This window comes from Mustelus asterias, chromosome 6 (genome assembly GCF_964213995.1).
Source record: "Mustelus asterias chromosome 6, sMusAst1.hap1.1, whole genome shotgun sequence".
Taxonomy (NCBI): Eukaryota; Metazoa; Chordata; class Chondrichthyes; order Carcharhiniformes; family Triakidae; genus Mustelus; species Mustelus asterias.
Genome location: NC_135806.1, coordinates 44315747 through 44338732, shown reverse-complemented (window position 1 = coordinate 44338732; position 22986 = coordinate 44315747). Strand labels below are relative to the sequence as shown.

Below are 22986 nucleotides of genomic sequence, written 5' to 3'. Positions count from 1 at the left end.
TCAGAGCGTAGTAAATCTATGGAATTCTTTACTGCAGAGGGCTGTGGAGACTGGGTTGTTAAGTATGTTCAAGGCTGGGATAGACAGATTTTTAATCAAGAAGGGAAGCAAGGGCAATGGGGATAAGGTGGGAAAGTGGAGTTGAGGATTAGCATATTAGATCAGTCATGATATCACTGAATGGCAGAGCAGATCGATTGGGCCTACTGGTCTACGTCTGCTCCTAAATCTTAGTGTTATGGTCTTGGATGAATTGAATATGCTGATAGAGTTGCTCATATAAGAATGGGAGGAAGCTTGTGAACACTGGCATGGACCAGTTGGGCCAAATAGCCTGTTTCTATACTACACGTTCTGTGTAGCATCTTACAACATGTTTATACTGTCCATGTGTGATGCGGTTTACTGATCAAATAAAACAAAGGAGGAAAGACTTGTGTTTATATAGCATTTTCACAACCTCCCAATGTCTCAAAGTGCTTCACAGCCAATGAAATATTTTTGGTATGTAGTCACCGTTTTAGAATAGGAATGCTATCATTCTGCATAGGAGCTTCCGAAATGGAAAAATCCCAGTTTCTAGTGGATGTGAGTCATCCCAAATCATTTCTCCTATTCAAGAAACATGACTTTTGAGTGCAATTGTTTCATTTTAACTGTCAGATTAAAAGATTTTTTTAAAAGTCTAAAAGGTCAGAATACCCCTGAACTCTATGGATCCACATTGATTCCAGCTGTCTTAAACTAAATTAGACTTTGAATAGAGCAGCAATGTGACGTGTGGAAGTGCTCCCTGCTACCAGCATCACTGTAGTGGTCTGAAGGGTGGGTAAAGACTGCACCTTGCTGCGCTCATTTGGACAATACAAGATCTAATTTCAGGGACCAAAACCCTGCATCACCAGGATGCCTGAAATATGTCTAATCTGAGCTTGAGTCGGGCTGTTTTTCTGGCACTAGAATGGCTGCCTAACCTGGCTATTTGGCCCCTTGCACTGACTAATGAAGACTGGGGTGCTCAGACTTCAGGGCTGCTTCCATTAGTGGGATCTCTCTTTGAAGGCTCAGTCTCTCCCCTTCATAGGGATGTCCCTCCATTGGGGTTCTATGAAGAGTCACCAGGAAGACTCTGTTTCCTTTTCTCCCCTATGTTCAGGGTCTACCTAACAGGCTGTGTAGTGCACACCACCACCCAACATCCCACAAATCCCTGCCATTGGTCTGTCTTTCATTCTCCCCAATCCTAGGCCTCAGGGAACAGCACCTACCAGCATGATTCCAGGTTTCTCCAGTTCTTTGTGCCAATGAACCCAGGACTCTGAATCATTCCTTCTCCTGGGGACCTCTTACCTGATCTATGCAGTAAGGCCAAGTGTCCCAAGTATGCCAACACATCCCTTCTTTCTGGTTTAAGCATTAACTTTGTGACCACACATTAAGTTACTCCTACCTCAAGCATATACATTAGCACATATGCATAATTGCTCCAGGCTCAGACAGGCCCCCCTTCCAGTTTCCCCTCCAGTTGGCTGTCTGGAGTCTTGGTCTGTGCATGGGAATGATCGATCAGGTGCACATGTGCATGTACAGAAGGACTATTTAATCGAAATCCAAATTTTTCCAGGCCTTTTAGTGAGATTTTTATTATCTCCACAGGACAACAAAACCTGTGTGACATATGGAAGTCACGTACCCAACTATTCTGATGATACATACACAGTTACAAAAGGGTGCTTTCACACTCCCTCCTTAATGAAAAAGTTGTACCACATTCAAAATTCCATACAGCTTCTACATATTTCTTGTTTTTTTTTTGTTTATTTACAAATCTAACTTAACCCCTGGTTTCCTATTCCTAAGAGGATGCCTCCTTTCTTGATTCAAATTTTGGGAAGGACTTTGACTCATTTTGGACTAAGTCTGTCTGAGGAGAAGGTTTCCCCAACAATTGACCTTCAATTGAATTTTCCACTTCATCAGACATGTCTGTCTGACCCAGATCTGAACTGGTTTCAGGCACAGCTTTTGTTGGAGTAACTATTGGTTACTCAACCCAAGTCCCAGCTATCCAAATAATACAACTCATTTTACTCTTTTCAACTTTCACCTTCTGAGTTAACCTCTGGAGATAAAACATGATCGATATGCAAAAACATAACCTTCCCCCTACCAAATATGTGTAAGGACCACATATTTTTATGACTCTCTCTTGTAACCAACTCAACCGATGATGATGATCTTTGACCTTCTGATTCAACATCAGACTTCTTTCTCTCGCTCTACCCGGATCAGGACTCTCTTTCTGCCTGGTTTGTTTTTCTTTTTCTGACTATGCCAAATGTAGCTTCAGCAATCAAAACCCCATTCTGGGCTGTCTTCTAAGAAACAATTTAGTTGGTGTTCTACTGGTATATTTTATGATGTCTGTTACAATAAATAAACAAAACAATTTGTCTGTTTGTGATTCAATGACAACTGACATTTCTCCCAGTTTGTATCTAGTTTTTAATAATAGCAGCACGGTGTCACAGTGGTTAGCATTGCTGCCTCACAGCACCAGGGTCCCGGGTTCAATTCTGGCCTTGAGTCACTGTCTGTGTGAAGTTTGCACATTCTCCCGGTGTCTGCGTGGATTTCCTCCAGGTGCTCCGGTTTCCTCCCACAGTCCAAAGATGTGCGGGTTAGGTTGGTTGGTCATGCTAAATTTACCCTGGTGTCAGGGGGATTAGCAGGATAAATGTGTGGGGTTGTGGGAATAGGGCCTGGTTGGGATTGTGGTCAGTACAGACTCGATGGACCAAATGGCCTCCTTCTGCACTGTAAGGATTCTATAATTTGCTTTATTAGAGCACGCTTAACCATTTGTACTGTGCTTTATTTAAAGAAGGCATTAGTGTGTTTTACCCTGTTCATCCTCATGAAGTTTGAAAATACTCCGAACAAAACTGGACTCTGTTGTCAGACACAATTTCCTCTGTGAATCCTGAAACAGCAAACAAACTATGCAAAATATCTGGAATCCTGCCAGTTGTTGTTCAATTCACCTGGAACCCCTCAACAGTGATTTGTATCTTTTAGAAATTACTGGCTTCCCACATAACACAACCTTGATCAACTGATAACTCATTCTTATGCATAAAAAATGGCCTGATTTCTAATTCTAGTATTGCAATATAGTCATATACCATTGCCAACATGGGGTCCCAACGAGTTGTTTTACCAATGTTTGATGTGACTGGCAATTCATGTGTGTGAAAATAATAAATCTTCCCTGTTTGACTCTACCTCTGATGGGGATGGTAATCTCAACAATACATTGGCATTACAATGATCTTTTGATTGTATTTAATGACGTACTAATAAGCAGACAAATCAAAGCCCAACTCTGCATTTGAGCTGCAGCTAAAGTGGGTACTGCAGACTTCAGAAAATAGGCATCAGTGGCTTATGATTAGTTTTGATTATGGAACTAAGACCATACAAGTATTTATGAAATCTTATCTAAAAATCAAAGACAATGCTTTAGATTCTATCTGAGCGTTATTTGCCTCACTGACACTGAGGGTCTCTCCTCACTGTTACCCAACACATGAGAGATCACAGCATCTACTCCAAATGGAGAAGTATCACGTGCTAGCTTAATCTTTTTCAACATCAAATTGCACAAGCATTGTACCATATACCTTCTAATTTTTACACCGTTTGAATGCTTTGTCAAACTCCTTTGTCCAATTCTATAGAATACCCTTCCTCAAGAGTTCATTCAAATGATGCAATAAGGTTGCCAAACTTGTTATGAATTTACAATATATATTCACTAAGCCCATAAAAGATCTGAGCTCAGATATTCTGAGGCAGTGGCCCATTTCTTGTTGCTTGAACCTTACTCTTGGTACAGTACAACTTATCATTGTCTACCCTGTGACCCAAATACTCTCTAGTTTTGGAATGTTTCACATTTGTGTGCAGTTACCTGAACTCTATGCTTTTCCAAACATTGGAGCACCTTATGTCATCATGCGTCTGTCTGTTTGGAGCAAAGTATCTCATCCAAATAGCACACTGAATTCCTTGCAAACCTTGCTCCATAAAATTCCAGGGGCTGAAGAAACAACAAATGGGAACCTCTGAAACTGAAATAGAGCCGTGTGTGTATTAATTATCAAATATGACTTAGACTCATCGTCTAACTCAAGTTGCAGATAGGCATTTGTCAGATCTAATTTTGAAAACATCTGGCCTGGTGACAACATTGTGAACAGATCCTCCATGTTTGGCAAAATATTGGCTGGATTACATTCTCGTACCTGATTCACCATTACCTCATAATCACCATAGAACCCTTACAGTGCGGAAGGAGGCCATTCAGCTCATCAAGTCTATACTGATTCTCTGACAGAGCATCTGTACCCAGCCCCACCCCCTGTCCTATCCCTGTAATGCCACACAATTATCCCACTAATGCCCCTAACCTACACATCTTTGGACACTAAGGGTCAATTTAACATGGCCAATCCACCTAACCTGCACATCTTTGAACTGTGGAAAGAAACCAGAGCATCCGGAGGAAACGCACGCGGGCTTTAATCAAACCCGGGTCCCTGACGCTGTGAGGCAGCAGTGCTAACCACTGCTACCGTGCTGCCCTTACACTACCGTCTGACTTTGATAATACCATATGGGAATAACTCAATTACTCTGTTCTACTTTAGAGAGAATGTTGTGAGTCTCAAGTCTTTTTGTTTTTTGCTCTACTTACCCCCTTAGAGCACAGACAGTAGATGAGGCATGCAACAGACTGGTCTCTCATTCTTCTGAAGCAGTACAATGGCTTTAAATCCTTGAATCAGTTTGCCAATTTCATTTAACACCTGAGGGTACTTAGTGATCCTGTTGCCTTGTGTTGTAAATATTGCTTTTACATGAAAAAATTCATTCCAATTTAATTTGTGTTAAGCGATTTCTTTTGAAAAAGCCTGGTTTTCGCCCCCCTCCACAATTATGGGCAATTTTACACTTTGCTCTTTGTATGTGACTAGAACTGACACACTTCCCAATATGGGATTTTCTCTGCTCCATAATTCTATACATGACTTCTACAGATGATGTTGACTCAACTTGTTGACCTCCATGTTTACCAGATTTCCATCCAGTGCTTCTTGAACTGTAGATTTCACTGAACATCCTTGTGTTTCCAGTTGTATGGTCTCAACCGCCCCTCATCGACCTGGTGCAGTTTGACAATTGATTGCCGTTTCTTCCAGCCAGCATTTACATTCTTTCAACATGCCTTGGCAAGCTGATCCTTCTTCTTACGGCTATAGTTCTCTGTCTTCATTAATGGACAATTCTGTGCTCAATGCTGGCCTAGGGTTGGGTAGCAGGACTTTGTAGTACCTCTGCTGTTCGGAGCCTTATGCTTACTCAGCTACAGCTTATTTACTTTAACAGATGACTGGCAGTTGTTAACTCTGATTTCTTTTGAGTCACATTCCACCATGTCCATGGGCGATACTGTTTTGTGAGCTATATGGAAAGTTAACTTTGGCAATGTCAGCAATTTACTTTATTGATTTGATTTATTATTGTCACATGTATTAGCATATAGCGAAAAGTATTGTTTCTCGCGCGCCTTTACAGACATGGAGAAGGAAAGGAGCGAGCGCAGAATGTAGTGTTACAGTCATAGCTAGGGTGTAGAAAAAGATCAACTTAATGCGAGGTAGGTTCATTCAAAAGTCTGAGGCAGCAGAGAAGAACTGTTGTTGAGTCGGTTGGCACATGACCTCAGACTTTTGTATCTTTTTCCCAACGGAAGAAGGTGGAAGAGAGAATGTCCTGGGTGCGTGGTGTCCTTAATTATGCTGGCTGCTTTGCCAAGGCAGCGGGAAGTGTAGACAGAGTCAAAGAACAAAGAACAATACAGCACAGGAACAGGCCCTTCGGCCCTCCAAGCCCGCACCGCTCCCCGGTCCAGGATTGAATCCTGAATCCAGGATCCCCGCCCAATTTTCCAGCCTATCTACATACCAATATCCTATCCACCGAGCTGTCCCTCACAGCTACGATGCTTTGTTCATTACAACCTATTAACTCACCCCCACCCCCCCATTCCAGACCATGTGATCTCCAGGGAGAGGCGAAAACCCAGAGTGAAAAACCCCAGGGCCAATATGGGGAAAAAAAAATCTGGGAAATTCCTCTCCGACCCCCTGAGGCGATCGAAACGAGTCCAGGAGATCACAATGGCCCTGATCGGAAAATGCTTCCCAACCCTAGTCATTTCCACTTCCACGAACACCATATGAATTCCCTGCCCCCGAGACAAGGAACAATTAGCCCGCGCCGCTCCCTGGTCCAAACTAGACCACTCTTTTGTATCCCTCCATTCCCACTCCGTTCATATAGCTGTCTAGATAAGTCTTAAACGTTCCCAGTGTGTCCGCCTCCACCACCTTGCCCGGCAACACATTCCAGGCCCCCACGACCCTCTGTGTGAAATATGTCCTTCTGATATCTGTGTTAAACCTCCCCCCCCTTCACCTTGAACCTATGACCCCTCGTGAACGTCACCACCGACCCGGGGAAAAGCTTCCCACCGTTCACCCTATCTATGCCTTTCATAATTTTATACACCTCTATTAAGTCTCCCCTCATCCTCCGTCTTTCCAAGGAGAACAACCCCAGTTTCCCCAACCTCTCCTCATAACCAAGCCCCTCCATACCAGGCAACATCCTGGTAAACCTCCTCTGTACTCTCTCCAAAGCCTCCACGTCCTTCTGGTAGTGTGGCGACCAGAACTGGACGCAGTATTCCAAATGCGGCCGAACCAACGTTCTATACATCTGCAACATCAGACCCCAACTTTTATACTCTATGCCCCGTCCTATAAAGGCAAGCATGCCATATGCCTTCTTCACCACCTTCTCCACCTGTGACGTCACCTTCAAAGATCTGTGGACTTGCACACCCAGGTCCCTCTGCGTCTCTACACCCTTTATGGTTCTTCCATTTATCGTGTAGCTCCTCCCTACATTATTCCCACCAAAATGCATCACTTCGCATTTATCAGGATTGAACTCCATCTGCCATTTCCTTGCCCAAATTTCCAGCCTATCTATATCCTTCTGTAGCCTCTGACAATGTTCCTCACTATCTGCAAGTCCTGCCAGTTTTGTGTCGTCCGCAAACTTACTGATCACCCCAGTTACTCCTTCTTCCAGATCATTTATATAAATCACAAACAGCAGAGGTCCCAATACAGAGCCCTGTGGAACACCACTAGTCACAGGCCTCCAGCCGGAAAAAGACCCTTCCACTACCACCCTCTGTCTTCTATGACCAAGCCAGTTCTCCACTCATCTAGCCACCTCCCCCTTTATCCCATGGGATCCAACCTTTTTCACTAGCCTACCATGAGGGACTTTGTCAAACGCTTTACTAAAGTCCATATAGACAACATCCACGGCCCTTCCTTCGTCAACCATTTTGGTCACTTCTTCAAAAAACACCACCAGGTTAGTGAGGCATGACCTCCCTCTCACAAAACCATGTTGACTATCGTTAATGAGTTTATTCCTTTCTAAATGCGCATACATCCTATCTCTAAGAATCTTCTCCAACAACTTCCCCACCACGGACGTCAAGCTCACCGGCCTATAATTACCCGGGTTATCCTTCCTACCCTTCTTAAATAACGGGACCACATTGGCTATCCTCCAATCCTCTGGGACCTCACCTGTGTCCAGTGACGAGACAAAGATTTGCGTCAGAGGCCCAATGGATGAGAGGCTGGTTTGTGTGATGGACTGGGCTTTGTTCATGACCCTTTATAGTTTCTTGCGGTCTTGGGGAGAGCAGGAGACATACCAAGCTGTGATACAACCAGAAGGAATGCTTTCTATGGTGCATCTGTAAAAAGTGGTGAGAGTCATAGTGGACATGCCAAATTTCCTTAGTCTTCTGAGAAAGTAGAGGCGTTGGTGGGCTTTCTTAACTATAGTGTCGGCATAGGGGGAACAGGACAGGTTGTTGGTGATCTGGACATCTAGAAACTTGAAGCTCTCAACCATTCCCACTTCATCCCTGTTGATGTAGAGAGGGGCATGTTCTCCACTACGCTTCCTGAAGTCGATGACAATCTCCTTCGTTTTGTTCATTGAGGGAAAGATTATTGTTGTCGCACTAGTTCACCAGATTCTCTATCTTCTTCCTGTAATTCATCTCGTCATTGTTTGAGATCCGACCCACTATGGTGGTGTCATCAGCAAACTTGAAAATTGAGTGGAGGGGAATTTGGCCACACAGTCATAGGTGTAAAAGGAGCATAGTAGGGGGCTGAGGACACAACCTTGTGGGGTACCGGTGTTGAGGATAATCGTGGAGGAGGTGTTGTTGCCAGTCCTTACTGATTGTGGTCTGTGTGTTAGGAAGTCTAGGTTCCAGTTGTAGAGGGAGGAGCCAAACCCCAGGCCATGGAGTTTGAAGATTAGTTTCATTGCACGACTTTCTCTAATGGATTCTCCCATTTCAGTTTTTGCTTGTAAGCCGGGAGCAAGAGCACAGCCTTGTGGTCTGATTTGCCAAAGTGTGGGCGGGTGATAAGAGAGGTAGGCATATTTGATATTTGTGTAGCAATGGTCAAGAATGTTTAGGCCTCTGGTGGAACAGGAGACGTGTTGGGGTATCTTAATTGGATGCCCTTGAGCTTGGCGCGATTGAAGTCCCCGGCTGCAATGAACAAGGCCTCAGGATGTTTTGTCTCAAAGCTACTTGTGGTGCTGTATATTTTGTCTTGCGTGGTCTTCACGTCCGCATGGGGTGGGATGTAAACTGCGTCAGGATAACAGAGGTGAACTCCCGCGGAAGGTAGTAGGGGCAGCATTTTAGCATCAGGTATTCGAGGTCCAGGAGCAGAAACTTGCCAGTGTTGCTACGTCTAGGCACCATGAGGTGTTGATTAGGAAGCAGACCCCACCTCCCCTAGCCTTGCCTGAGGCTGCTGTACGGTCCATTCGATGGATTGAGAAGCCCTCTGGTTCACAGTCGGGTGAAGCAGGAGTGAACCATGTCTCTGTGAAACAGAGTACACAGCGGTCCCTCAGTTCTCTTTGAAAAGTGAGTCTGGCTCTAAGTTCATCCAGCTTGTTTTCCAGAGATTGGACATTTGCCAGGAACTGGGGAGGGGGGCCTTGGGACTGAATTGTTTCACTCCCGCCTGCGCATTTTCCACGCTTCCTGGAGTGACTGCTTCTTTTTGTGCCTGGAGAATGGTGAGAATGGTATGCGGTGTTAAAGGTGTAGGTGTGTCCAATGAGGTTCTTTGCTTTGGTCGGTGTGTGGATGGAGGATTTGTTGCCTTGCTTGCGGTTCCTGCGTCGATAGATGGGTCTGTGCAGTCGGGCGTCCCGGGTTGCTGTCGGGCTGTGGTCCGGCTTCGGAAGCCGGAGGATGTCCAGACCATGCTCCGGTGTGGACAGGTCAAGGAAAAGCTGTTTGCTTTTTAAACAGCAAACAAATTTGCCCTGCAATTCTGTCTTGAAATTTTCCAAAATTACAATGAATGGATAGCTTTCTAAAGTCTTCAGTGTTATCTCTGGGCAATTAATTCCTTGTTCCAAACCGATAACTTTCAGCTATCTCCAGTGGCTTGGGACTGTAATGCAGCTCAGACTGAGAGAGAATGTCCGACAGCAGAGTGTCTTTTGGCTTGGCAGGAGTGAGCAAATTCTTATGCATTTCACACACTTTACTTCAGTTAAAAATATTGCCTTTTTCCTTTCCCCCACTGCCTGATTAATAGCTGGATTATTAGGACCTTTTGAGGATATTATTCGCAGTGAAATACATTTTGAGCCACTCTGCATACACACCAAAAGATTCTCGGTTGTGGTTGTACTCTCCCAGATGCTCAATAATACCTGTTGGTGCAATCATCTTCAAAGGACAGTCCACCCCCAATTGTTCAATTTTTAGACATATTTCTCAGAAAAAGGAACCTCCCGTTCCTCTGCTGGTTTGCTGGAAATGTCTCCAACCCAAACTTGATCAGTTAGGGAAATCCATGATCCCACTTTGTTGCCAGACTAATATCTTTGCAGAACAAAAGAGACTGTGTGCCACATGGAAGTCACAACTGAACTGTTTGTTCCGGTTTGACTTATCTACACACACAAATGGTCACAAGAAGGTGCTATTACAAGATCTTGAGCAATGCTGTGACGGAAAAATTGTTCTCCTCTCAACAAATTTGCACAGGCCCAATTTTTACTGCACGGGCGGAACCTCAATTGGGAGATAGGTAAAGTAATGAGTGTCAACTATTTCCACAAGGTCAAGCTGAAGAGATGTGGGATTGTGTAGCTAACTGATGATATCCATAATTTTAATGATCTCACAACTTTTAGCCCTATACCCCTATTAACCTGCTCTTTTGAACAGTGGAAGAAGGCTGGCAGGAAGGAACCCTTTTTTATGCAGCGAGAGGTTAGGACCTGGAATACACTGTCTGATTGTGTAGTGGAGGCAGCTCCAATTGTGGCTTTCAAAAAGGAATTGGATAAGCTCCCAAAAGTCTAGAGGGAAAGAGTGGGTGAGTTGGACTATCTGAGTTTCTCCAAGGTATGATGAGGAAATGGTGTCCTGTGCTGCAGTTATTCTGTGATTCCAAGAAAGTGGGGGCTTGTTTTCAATGTGCTGATCAGGCCTAATCAGGACTCTGTCTACAATTTCACCAAAAGCCTATAAATGGGGATGAGGGAGATAGAGTCATAGAATCCCTACAGTGCAGAAGGAGGCCATTCAGCCCATCGAGTCTGCACCAACCACAATCTCATCCAGGCCCTATTCCCGTAACCCCACACATTTACCCTGCGAATCCCCCTGACACTAGGGCCAATTTAGCATGGCCAATCAACCTAACCCCCACATCTTTGGACTGTGGGAGGAAACCAGGGCACCCGGAGGAAACCCATGAAGACGTAGGAAGAATGTGCAAACTCCACACACACAGTGACCCAAGGCCGGAATTGAACCCACGTCCCTGGCACTGTGAGGCAGCAGTGCTAACCCCTGTGCCACTGTGCTGCCCATTCCAACTCCATTGTCAGGCAAAACAGCCAGGAATGGATCCTGAATCAGAAGAGGCCCATCAGATAAATTATAAATTTATTTCTCAGGCTTTCTTGTGAGTCAGGAGGGGCAGGAGAACTGCTCTGCGCCTCACAAGGAAGCCTTGTGCTTTCCTTGAACTGGACCCCCTCCTGAACCCAGCTATAACCTCCTATTGCTCGCTGTGTTCTCCCCACAGGCCAGATTAATGATCTGGTCAGCCGTCTGATTAGAAACTGCAGCATTTAAGTGAGACCTTACATTTGAGATTGGCAGTTCCATCATGTACCTGGCCTTGCAGGTTTCTTCAGCCAGTCAGCTGTCAGGAGGATAATATGCTTGAGAACTGGGCTGAATATCAAAGGTTGGAAATGAAAAATAAATAAGAGATGCAAAGGGAGAGTGAGAGAAGAGACTGGCAGCGAACATAAAAGGGAATCCAAAAGTTGCCTGTAGGCATATACATAGTTAACGGGCAGTAAGAGGAGGGATGGCAACAAATAGGGGATCGTCACATAGAGGCAGAGGGCCTGGTTAAGGTACTAAGTAAGTACTGGGTAGGCCAAAAACCGATAGAGGAGGTATTAGAAAGGCTGGCTGTACTTGAAGTTGATCAGTCACAGGAGACTAGATGGAATGCATCCAAAAATGTTGAGGAAAGTGAGGATAGGAATTGTAGAGATGGTGGTCAAAATTTTCCAATCCTCCTTTGATACAGGGATGATGCCAGAGATCGGGAGAATTGTAAATATGATAGGTTCACAAGTTTATACCCTACACAAAAAAGGGTATAAGGATAAGCCCAGCAATAGCAGGTGAGTTAAATTCACCTCAGTGATGGGGAAACTTTGAGCCAGTAATCTGGAACTAAATGAACAGTCACCTTGACTGAAGACTGATTTATGAGGAAAATCAGCACAGACTTGTTAAATGCAAATCGTGTTGAACTAACTAGATTGTTTTCTGATGAGGTACAGAGGGTTGATATAGGTAATGAAGTTGATGTGATGTACATGGACTTCCAAAAGGCATTTGATAAAGTGCTACATAACAGGCTTGCCAGCAAAGTTAAAGTCCTGGAATAAAAGTTGTAATGGCAGATCGATCATTGGTTGAATAACAGAAAACAAGGAGTAGTGGTGAATTGTGGTTGTTTGGGCTGGAGAGTTGGTACTAGAATTGCTGGTCTTAATATTTAAAGACCTAGATTTGGGTGTACTGGGCACAATTTCAAAAGTTGCAGATGACACAAAACCTGGAAGTATTGTGGACTGTGAGGAGGATAATGCTAGACTTCAAGATGACATATACAAGCAAGGAAGTTATAATGAACCTTTATAAGATACTTGCATTGCTGCAACTGGAATCCTGCGTCCAATTCAGGACACTACACTTGAAGGAGGATGTAAAGGCTTTTGAAAGGGTGTAGAAAAGGTTTATAAGAATGGTTCCAGGAACTTTTATGTGAATAGATTGGAGAAGCACAAATTGTACTCCTCAGACAAGCAATGTTTGACAGGAGATTTGATAGCAGTGTTCAAAATCAATGATCGGCAGATTGTATCAAACAGCACGTTCCTTCCGCTGTTCACAACAGGCAGAGTATTGACTGTACTCAATCAGCCCATGCCGTGCTTACACAACTCAGAAGATAATATCTGATGTTAGATGTGATTCTATGATTAGACAGCACTTGCTGAACAATCACAAATATGCTAAGAATTACACTAATGGCCAATTTGATATTATTTGGTAGGCTTACAATATTGGCTCACTTATGCTAGCTAGATATATTCATATACAAGGACCTGCCCTCTGCAGGCAAAAGGAACATGCCCAGGCATTGCACCTTTTTGAATTAAACAAATGCGAGGGACACAATAGTTCCCTGGAGCAATCTCCAAACGACTCAATTTGCCAACCAATCAGCACCCTTTTCTCATGCAGTATAAATGGTTGCTCCCTTTGAAATTTGGCATTCTTGTTTTTGTCTTGATGAGTGCTAGGTGAAAAGCTTCGACAGTGGGTCTCTTTGTTTTTTGATTCCATGAATATAATTTCAAAATAAATATTGCACTACTCTGTCAATGCTCCAAGGTGAACAATGACAATTGTTATTGTTTTTATATCCAGAGATTCAGCCAGTTGCAAGAACCTATCTGAAACTCCGTTGCTCACGCTATCTTTCACTTTGCTTCCTAAATGGTGCAATCTTGTTGCTTGCTCAGATTATATTTGTACTGCTCCTGGCATTGTTGGATTCAGAGTATTTGACAAATTGAAATGTCAGCAAAGTATGCACGTTTCATTACCCATAATTGGTCAGAATAGTTTTTAGCTAATGCAGGATTGTACACAGATTTAAACAAAAGCCTGCAGTTCTTCCTAAGAGACTGCTTCGAGATAACTAATTCATTTCAGTATGAAACGATAATTTTTCACACCTTGTACCCATTTCTAATCACAGCTTTGCAAACAGATCAAATTCACCGGCCTGGGTCTCTCAACATTTTCTGTTGCTTTTAACACACCAGATAATTCTGGTTCCATTCTTTAGTGAAGCATGTGCTTGGCAGTGCAACATGCAAAGTAATAATCATTTACTGGTTTCTGGCACCCATTCTTACAATGATTCCACTCCTGTTGCCTGTCATAGTCACAGCACCGGCCAAACAGTAACAACGTTCTCCCAATACAGTGATTCTGATTCTCTCAAATTATCCAGTAACCTCATTGGGCAGAATTTTACCATAATTTACCAGGGTGTCAGGTTCAGACTGAAAACCAGCCTGTATTTCTCCAGATGCATAGGCGGGTTTTCAGACCAGATTTCCTGGTACAGAGAATCTGGGGGGGTGTGGTTTATGAGGTCAGGTCTGGTGGGGCTGGGCCTTAGACAGCCGACAAGGCAGGCTCCACAGAGACCGGAATGTCATGTTTAAAGGGTGCCTGATCAGTGTAGAAATTACACTTCCCCCGCCCCCACGGACATGGAGGACCCCCTACCCCCCACAAGCATTGGGCAACCCCTAACCACACAAGTATCAGGGGCTATCTTCCCCCCCTCACCCCTGCACCACTTTCACAACTGCCATGACAGTATGGTGTGCACTCTTCCCACTCCCAACCTCGTTCCCCCCCAACCTCATAGTCATTGCCACCGTCCCCCCCTTACCGTCACAGGAATTAACCCCCTTCCACACACCACACATAAGGGGAGAACCCCCATTGGGGCACCCCAGAGGGCCTGTCCCTGGCACTGGCTCCTGCCCCAGGCTGGCACTGCCAACCTGTGGCTGGGGGCAGTGCCTATCTGTAGCCAGGGGCAGTAACCGAATCCCGTTCTTTATATGCTGTTGTAAAGTTGGTGAGGTATGAATATATAGTGAGGGGGTCATGTGGCAGGGTGACCCATTAATGTTTAAATGAAGTATAGCAGCCTCGTTATGTCACTGGCGAGGGGCTGAGAAAATTGGGAAATGAGATCTCGCTGGCAGGAATCTCGTTTTCCAACTCTCGTGGGATTTTGAGCCCACGTCGCCGTTTTCGCTCGCAGTAGACGTGGGCTCAAAATTCCACCCAATATTTCTTCACCCACCTGACAGTAAAACAGATTTTTCTGAAATCTTTTGCCGATTTTAAAGCGAATGTAAATAAGTGATTGCGTTACACTACTAAAATCCGTTGTCTCTTCAAGCAGCATCTGAAATTTTAAAATACTCACCCCCAATATCCAACAGCTCCACAGTCCTCCGAGATCTGCCTTCATCTAATTCCAGCCCCTTGAGCCTCCCTGATTTTAATCCCTCCATTACTGGTGGGTGCACCTTCAGTTGCCTAGGCCCCAAGCTCTTTAAATCCTCCGTTTACCTCTCGGCCTCTTCACCTCAATATCCTCCCTTAAGATACTACTTAAAACTTTACCCTTTGACTAAGCTTTTCATCTTCTCGCCTCATATTTCCTAAAATGTCATGTTTTGTTTTCTAATGCTCCTGTGAAGCACTGTGGGACATTTTACCACGTTAAAAGTGCTTTATAAATGAGTTGTTCAGACTGAATTGCAAACTGCTCACATTCACAAAGTATTTTCCAATTGGCATTTTATATCCTTTAAAAGTGATATTAGCTTCAACTCCCGTGCTGTGTCCATGCTTACCATCACTGTACAGCAGCAGGGAGAATCATCTCCCTGATGGAACCTGATTTTTTTTTTTGCTTTTAACAATTTGTTTCCCTTTAGAAGGATGATTTCAAGGCCTGCCTGTTATTTATCAGTTGCATTTCCTGATGTCTGTATCCTTTTTCTCATTCAAAGATGTATTTATATTATCCTTACATACTTGATACTTTTTTTTTGAGATGTCGCATTAGTTTTGCAGGTTTCACTGCTTCATTAGCTAAAGTTTGTAAGCGCACAACATTGCAGCTGTGTAACAGGATCAGTCTGGGGGCGGGGGAATGGTGCCTTACTTGCATTTGAGTCCTTCTCCCACTTTCAAGGTATGCAGCTGGTTTGATGGCTGTCTGATAGTTTCCTGTCAAGAATAGCTTCTTGCTGATATAAGAGCAGGCAGCAATCATAGCTGTATTACCATATGACCTGTTACAAGTCCAAAAGTCCTTTTCCAACTAAGGTGGGTGGCCGGGTCAGTTAAAGAACTTGTGTGGTGACTTTTATACCTTGAGCTTGAGACAGCTAGTGTATTTGTATCTGAATGTCCCCCTCAATTCAAAATGACCCTTTTGAATTAGTTTCAGGAAAAGGCATTTAGTCAACATCAGTCTGGAAAGTTCCTTTTCTTTCCTCTTGAGGCACGGGAGTGCTTCAATCCACAAGAGAAGTCAGGTGATCTTCGGGCAGCCATGTTTTTGTAGCCTATCATGGTTTTTAAAAATATGTTGACTGAAGGCCCATAAATATATTGGAGCATGGCAACGAAGAGTTTTAAAATTAGGCCCCCTTGGAATGATTGAAATCCGACAAGAATACTGTGAAGATATTTGCACTTGGGAGAGCAGATTTAATGCTTGGGGTTGATTTCAGCAAACTGGCTACTCATGCTTCATATCCTACATACTGCAAGAGAACAGAAACTGGAGGGGCCATCATTAAAAGGAAATTGGTGCCAGCAGTTAAGATAAACTGCCAAATAGACAGCATGACGCCTCTGACTTGCAAGCACAGAAAACACAACAACTCCTGCACTAGGGAAAATAACTAGCATCTGCGCCAGGAAAGCTTAAAGACCATTAACTCTTTCCCCGCTCACGTTTGTTGCATCGATTTTTCAATTTTAATTTCATGGGCCAGTTAGCAATAGTTAAGAGAGCATTTAGAATGGTATTTTCAGTTTGAGAAAAATAATAACTTCCTCAACAGTCTTTGTCAGCTTTTGAATTTAGTCCTTAAATCCTCTTCACCAACTGAAAGCAAAGAGAATGGTTTAGACAAAAGTACTGGTCAAAAGTGGAGCTACAACGCTTCTACTGGTGATTTTCTGATAGTGAAGCAAGGGTCTCGCTTTATATCGAGAAAGCATTGAAAAGCTTCCAACTAGCATTCATGCTAAATTGGGAAAGATTAAATTGTAGCTTCTCATTTCACCCTTCGGTAAGTGCCTTCATCTAACAGCAATCTCATATTAATTTACTTTTATAAAATTACTTCACTTTCTATTAACATTGGATGAGATCAGGTTTGTGCCTTTTTTAAAAATTCATTCATGGGACATGGGCGTCACTGCTGGCCAGCGTTTATCGCCCATTCCTAATTGCCCTTGAGAAGATGGTGGTGAGCTGCCATCTTGAAACGCTGCAGTACTGGGTTGACCCACAATGCCATTAGGGAGGGAATTCCAGGGTTTTGACCCAGCAACTGCGAAGGACCAAGTCAGGACGGTGAGTGGCTTGGAGGGGAACTTGCAGGTGGTGGAGTTGCCATGTATCTGCTGCCCTTGTCGTTCCAGAAGGAAGTAGTCGTGGGTTTGGAAGGTGCTGTCTAAGGATCTTTAGTGAATTGCAGCAGTGTGTAGATAGTACACACTGCTGCTACTGAGCATCGATGGTGGAGGGAGCGGATGTTTGTGGATGTGGTTCCAATCAAGTGGGCTGCTTTGTCCTGGATGGTGTCAAGCTTCTTGAGTGTTGTTGGAGCTGCACTCATCCAGGCAAGTGGGGAGTATTCCATCACACTCCTGACTTGTGCCTTATAGATGGTGGACAGGCTTTGGGGAGTCAGGAGGCGAGTTACATGCCGCAGTATTCTAGCTTCTGACCTGCTCTTGTAGCCACTGTGTTCATGTGGTGAGTCCAGTTGAGTTTATAAACCAAAAGAGAAAATGCTGGAAAATCTCAGCAGGTCTGGCAGCATCTGTAAGAAGAGAAAAGAGCTGACATTTTGAGTCCAGATGACCCTTTGAAAGGGTCAGTTCTTCTCTCTCCTTACAGATGCTGCCAGACCTGCTGAGATTTTCCAGTATTTTCTCTTTTGGTTTCAGATTCCAGCATCCGCAGTAATTTGCTTTTATCCAGTTGAGTTTCTGGTCAATCGTAACCCCAAGGATGTTGTCAGTGGGGGATTCAGTGATGTTAACACCATTAAATGTTAAGGGTTTTGTTTCGATTGCCTCTCATTGGTGGTGGTCATTGTCTGGCATTTGTGGACAATATCCAGGCTTGGGTTGTCAGCCCAAGGCTGGATATTGTCCAGACCTTGTTGTCATCCTAAGCCTGGTTATTGCTGAGCAGGTGCTGCTTGATAGTAATGTTGATGACCCCTTTCACCACTTTACTGATGATTGAGAGGAGACTGATGGGATGGTAATTGGCTGGGTTCGAATAGTCCTGCTTTTTGTGTGAAGGACATACCTGGGTGATTTTCCACATTGTTGGGTAGATGCCAGTGTTGTAACTGTACTGAAAGAGCTTGGCTTGGGGACAGCAAGTTCTGGAGCACAAGTCTTCAATATTATTGCTGGAATATTGTCGGGGCCCATTGCCTTTGCAGTATCCAGTGCCTCCAACCATTTCTTGATATCATGTGGAGTGAATTAAATTGCCTGGAGACTGGCATCTGGGATGCTGGGGACCAGTGGAAGAGGCCAAGATGGATCATCCACTTGACACTTCTGGCTAAAGATTGCTGCGAATGTTTCAGCCTTACCTTTTGTACTGATGCGCTGGGCTCCTCCATTACTGAGGATGGGGATATTTGTGGAGCCTCCTCCTCCAATGAGTTGTTTAATTGTCCACAACCATTCACTGGATGTGGCAGGACTGCAGAGCTTGGATCTGATCCGTTGGTTGTGGGATCGCCTAGCTCTGTCTATCATCGACTTCAGGAAGTGTAGTGGAGAACATGCCCCTGTCACATCAATGGGGCGAAGTAGACATGGCCGAGAGCTTCAAGCTTTTAGGTGTCCAGATCACCAACAACCTGTCCTGGTCCCCCCATGCTGACACTATAATTAGGAAAGCCCACCAATGCCTCTACTTTCTCAGAAGAATAAGGAAATTTGGCATGTCTGCTATGACTCTCTCCAACTTCTGCAGATGCACCATAGAAAGCATTCTTTCTGGTTCAATCACAGCTTGGTATGGCTCCTGCTCTTCCCAAGACTGCAAGCAACTACAAAGGGTCGTGAATGTAGTCCAGTCCATCACACAAACCAGCCTCCCATCCGTTGACTCTGTCTACACTTCCCGCTGCCTTGGAAAAGCAGCCAGCATAATTAAGAACCCCAAACACCCCAGACATTCTCTCTTCCACCTCCCCCCGTCAGGAAAAAGATACAAAAGTCTGAGGGCACGTACCAACCAACTCAAAAACAGCTTCTTCCCTGCACTTGTAGTCCTGTTTGATAGCCTCAGCAGGTTGACACCCCATTTTTAGTTCCAGTCAGAATTAAAAATGAGGTGTCAACCTGCTGAGGCTATCAAACAGGACTACTTGCATGCCAAACAGCAAGTGATTTTGATTTGATTTATTGTCACATGTATTAGTATAAAGAGTGAAAACTATTGTTTCTTGCACACTATATAGACAAAGCATACTGTTCATAGAGAAAGAAAGGAGAAAATGCAGAATGTAGTCTTACAGTCATAACTAGGGTGTAGAGAAAGATCAACTTAGTGCAAAGTAAGTCCATTCAAAAGACTGATGGCAGCAGGGAAGAAGCTGTTTTTGAGTTGGTTGGTACATCTGTAGAAGCTGGTGAGAGTTATAGCTGACATGCCAAATTTCCTTAGTCTTCTGAGAAAGTAGAAGCGTTGATGGGCTTTCTTAATTATAGTGTCGGCATGGGGGGGACCAGGACAGGTTGTTGGTGATCTGGACACCTAAAAACTTGAAGCTCTCGACCATGTCCACTTCGGTGTCTTTTGCGGTGCCTGGGTCAATGCCAGATTTCATTCCTTTTTATTGACTTTGTAGTGATTGATACAACTGAGTGGCTTGTGAGGCCATTTCAGGGGGCAGTTGAGAGTCGACCACACTGCTGTGGCTCTGGAATCACATGTAGGCCAGACCTGGTGAGGACATCAGGTTCCCTTCCCTAAAGGACACGAGTGAACCAGATGGGTTTTTCCAATAATCGACAATGGTTTCATGGTCATCAGTAGATTCTTAATTCCAGATATATTTTATTGAATTCAAATTCCACCATCTGCCGTGCTGGGATTTGAACCTGGATCCCCAGAATATTGGCGAATTTCTGGATTAATAGTCTAGCGATAATAACACCAGGCCATCGCCTCCCCTAGCATTCATGATGCTAAATTGGAAATGATTAAATTGTAGCTTCTCATTTCACCCTTCGGTAAGTGACTCCATCTAACAGCAACAAATCTCATATTAATTTACTTTCATAAAATTACTTCACTTTCCGTTAACATTGGATGAGATTGGATTTGTGCCATTAACTTGTACAGCAATCATTCCAACTGAAGGATGTAAAATTGGATGCATAACCCACATATGGCATTGCTGAAGAGGGAAAAATGTGAATGTTTATTTTTCTTTTCTAGAATGACCTATTACCTGTAGGATTAAGGCAGAAAGATCAGACAAAAAAAGCACCTACAGGTCCATTAAATAGAGATCAGCTTCTGGACCACTTGGAGAAACAAGCGAAAGAGTGCAAGGACAGAGAGGACTTGGTTCCTTATACAGGAGAAAAGAGAGGTGAGTGATATTTTTATGCTGGTATAAAACTTGCAAGATCTGCTTTGCATTACTTTCTTTCACTATTGCACCCAATGTTTAATGGTTTTTATTCTAAATTATCGTGGAGAGATTTGCCCACCAAATGACTCTTGTGCTGTGTGCTCAGGTGTTTGTAAAAATTCATCAGGTACAGGTCAAATTAGTGAAAAGGAAATCTACACTGAGCTGAACAGAAATGCTCGAATTACTGAGCAGATCAGACTGAATCTGTGGAGAGAGAAAGAGTTAATGGCTGTAATTCTCTGATGTTGTACACCCTGTCACTGCTGCCAGCGAAAACGGAGAATTTGGCACTCAGCCAAATCTCCATTCGCAGCAGCGGGACTGGAGAATCCCAGTTGCGGAAGGTCAGAGAATCCAGGCAAATGTTTCAGCTCGTTAACCTTTCATCAGACTGGACTCCCAAATGTGTATTAACATCTGCAAAAGCAGAGCAAATCTCTGGGAAGTTTCTCACTGCTTGTGCAGCTAAGCCTATCCTACCCATAACTGGTTTGACCTGTAGCTTTATCTGGAGTGGAGTGTTTAAATTCCAGCCTTCAGTCTGCCCCTCCAGATTCCATTGGTGAGTCAGAATGACGCATCAATCAGCGGTACTCGGCACTGCCTTGCTTGCACATTACCAACACTAGCATAGATTTGGCTCCAAACTTCTGTTGTCAAATGTGTTTTCTCTGAGCTACCTTGTTTCAAGGAGATCTTGTCTGCCTTTCCCAGTGAAGGTGAAGTCAGTCATCAGTTGCTGGACAACAAATGGGTGTGGGTTTGTATCCTTTAAGTGGATGATATCCTGACTAAGTGGCCATTAGAATATGTAGGAGAAAATCATGGGTCCACTTTTTCCACTGATCCACAGTATTGCAATGTTTCTAATAATCCTTATTTCCATTTGTTTACAAGAAGTTCTTGCAGATCATTAAAATCAAACGGCAGTTAACAGTGACATTGTACATGCGCTATATTTGTGTAAAATAGTTTGAGACCGGAAAGCAAAACTTTGGGGATTATATGATCAATTAAAATATGTCTCATCTCCAGTCTGAGTAGTCAATTCAACAGAACTGTAATTAAAACTTGTTGATGCTCTTTTGTTTCAATGCCTACAAAGCAAACTGTAAGAAAAATGATATTCTTACCGAATTCTTAAACTGCTTTGAATTTACATTTTCTGGATTATGCATCCAGGCCTCAGGATTACCCCAGTATGGTAGTGTAATGATTATGATATTGGACTAGTATTTCACCTCTGTTCAGTCCACACGCGTGACCTTGAGTTTCTGGTCAGCTGCCATTTCAATTCTCCACCATATTCCCTTATTAACTCCCTGCTCTCCGGCTCCTGCAGTGTTTCAATGAAGCTCAAAGTAAGGACAAGGAACAGCATCTCATCTTTCCATTAGGCACTTTAAAGCCTTCCAAAATTCAGTTCAACAATTTCAGACTGCAACCTCTGCCCCCATTTTGTTTCCATATTCAGTGAACATTCTGGAGAGAAGTTCAAGTCTTTTGCAAACATTAAGCTTTGAGCGCTTTCTATTTTTTTCTGCCACCATTTTTAAATTAAACTTTGTTAGCTGTTACAAGGCACTTATAGACGAGCCATTTCTTTTGACGAGTTTCCACAACAGACTTAACTTGCAAGAAATACAGCTAAAGTCATTGTGAAATCTTGTCCATTTAAGCTCTGGCTAAGCCAATGTACTTGTCTCTCTTTGTGGACTCAACATTTCACAAGAGCCCTCAAATTGTTACAATCCCTGCAGAAACCAATAATTGTTAAAAAGGTATTTGAACTTTGGTCTTTTAAATCCAAGCACAAACTTTCACCTGCATTCTGGCACAGTGAATCTTAGATACTTTAGAACTCTAGCTGTTCTCCTCATCTGGATCCTGGAAGACTAACCCTGTCTGAAAGCTGTCAGAGATATCTTGGAAATCCTTCCCATCTGAAAGCCCAAGTGCATGGCGATGTGAATCGCACAGGTCTTGTATCCAGGTAGCGATGCTGATTAGCTACCCTGAAAGCCGAATTCACTTTTGTCTTGGGACCAACTGGACAGTTTAAAACGCAACTGTTTGCAACACTGTTCTGGGACTTTGGAGATTCATGGGGTAGGGGGAGGGGGCAGAGGCTGGGTAAGATGCATTTTTGAGTCTGCACCGATTGTCCAATGTGTTGAATGGTCTTCTTCTGCACTGTAGGGATTGTGTTTTATTCTAAAGCCTCTTATAAAATGGAATCCTGTCGGATACTTAATGTAATGTGTACACATTTGCCAGTTTAACCATGACCATTGCTGACACAGCAAAGCTGTGCTGTCAGTACTGTTCTTCATTTATTGGCTCTGAAAGCAATCATGCATTCCTTAGTTTGGAGAGATAGTCACCCTGACAAGGTGACTTACTATAGTAGAAGTCTGAGACCTTGTGGGGAGAAAATAAGCATTTTTATTTACTTTTCCGAAACAAAACATGAAACAATACCTTTCAGCTTTCCCCCTGAACAATATTAAGTGTCTTTCTTCATTGGATTTTACATCATTGTTATTTTAAAAATGATGGCCATTACTTATCTCATTTCCGTTCACTTGAGCTCTCGGTTCCTTTCCTTCCCTGAAGCCCCACACCGGCCCCCTCCCCCACCCCCACTCC

The 22986-nt window shown here is 43.7% G+C and overlaps 1 protein-coding gene across 2 annotated transcripts in view; it reads left to right on the top strand.

Moving 5' to 3' along the window:
• Window positions 1-22986, top strand: part of tmod1 (tropomodulin 1) — an 84499-nt gene that overhangs the window by 28405 nt on the left and 33108 nt on the right. For both annotated transcript variants that reach the window (XM_078214252.1, XM_078214253.1), the window contains exon 3: window positions 20136-20292. In XM_078214252.1, the coding sequence (XP_078070378.1) occupies window positions 20136-20292 (157 nt within the window). The remainder of the gene's footprint in view (window positions 1-20135; window positions 20293-22986) is intronic.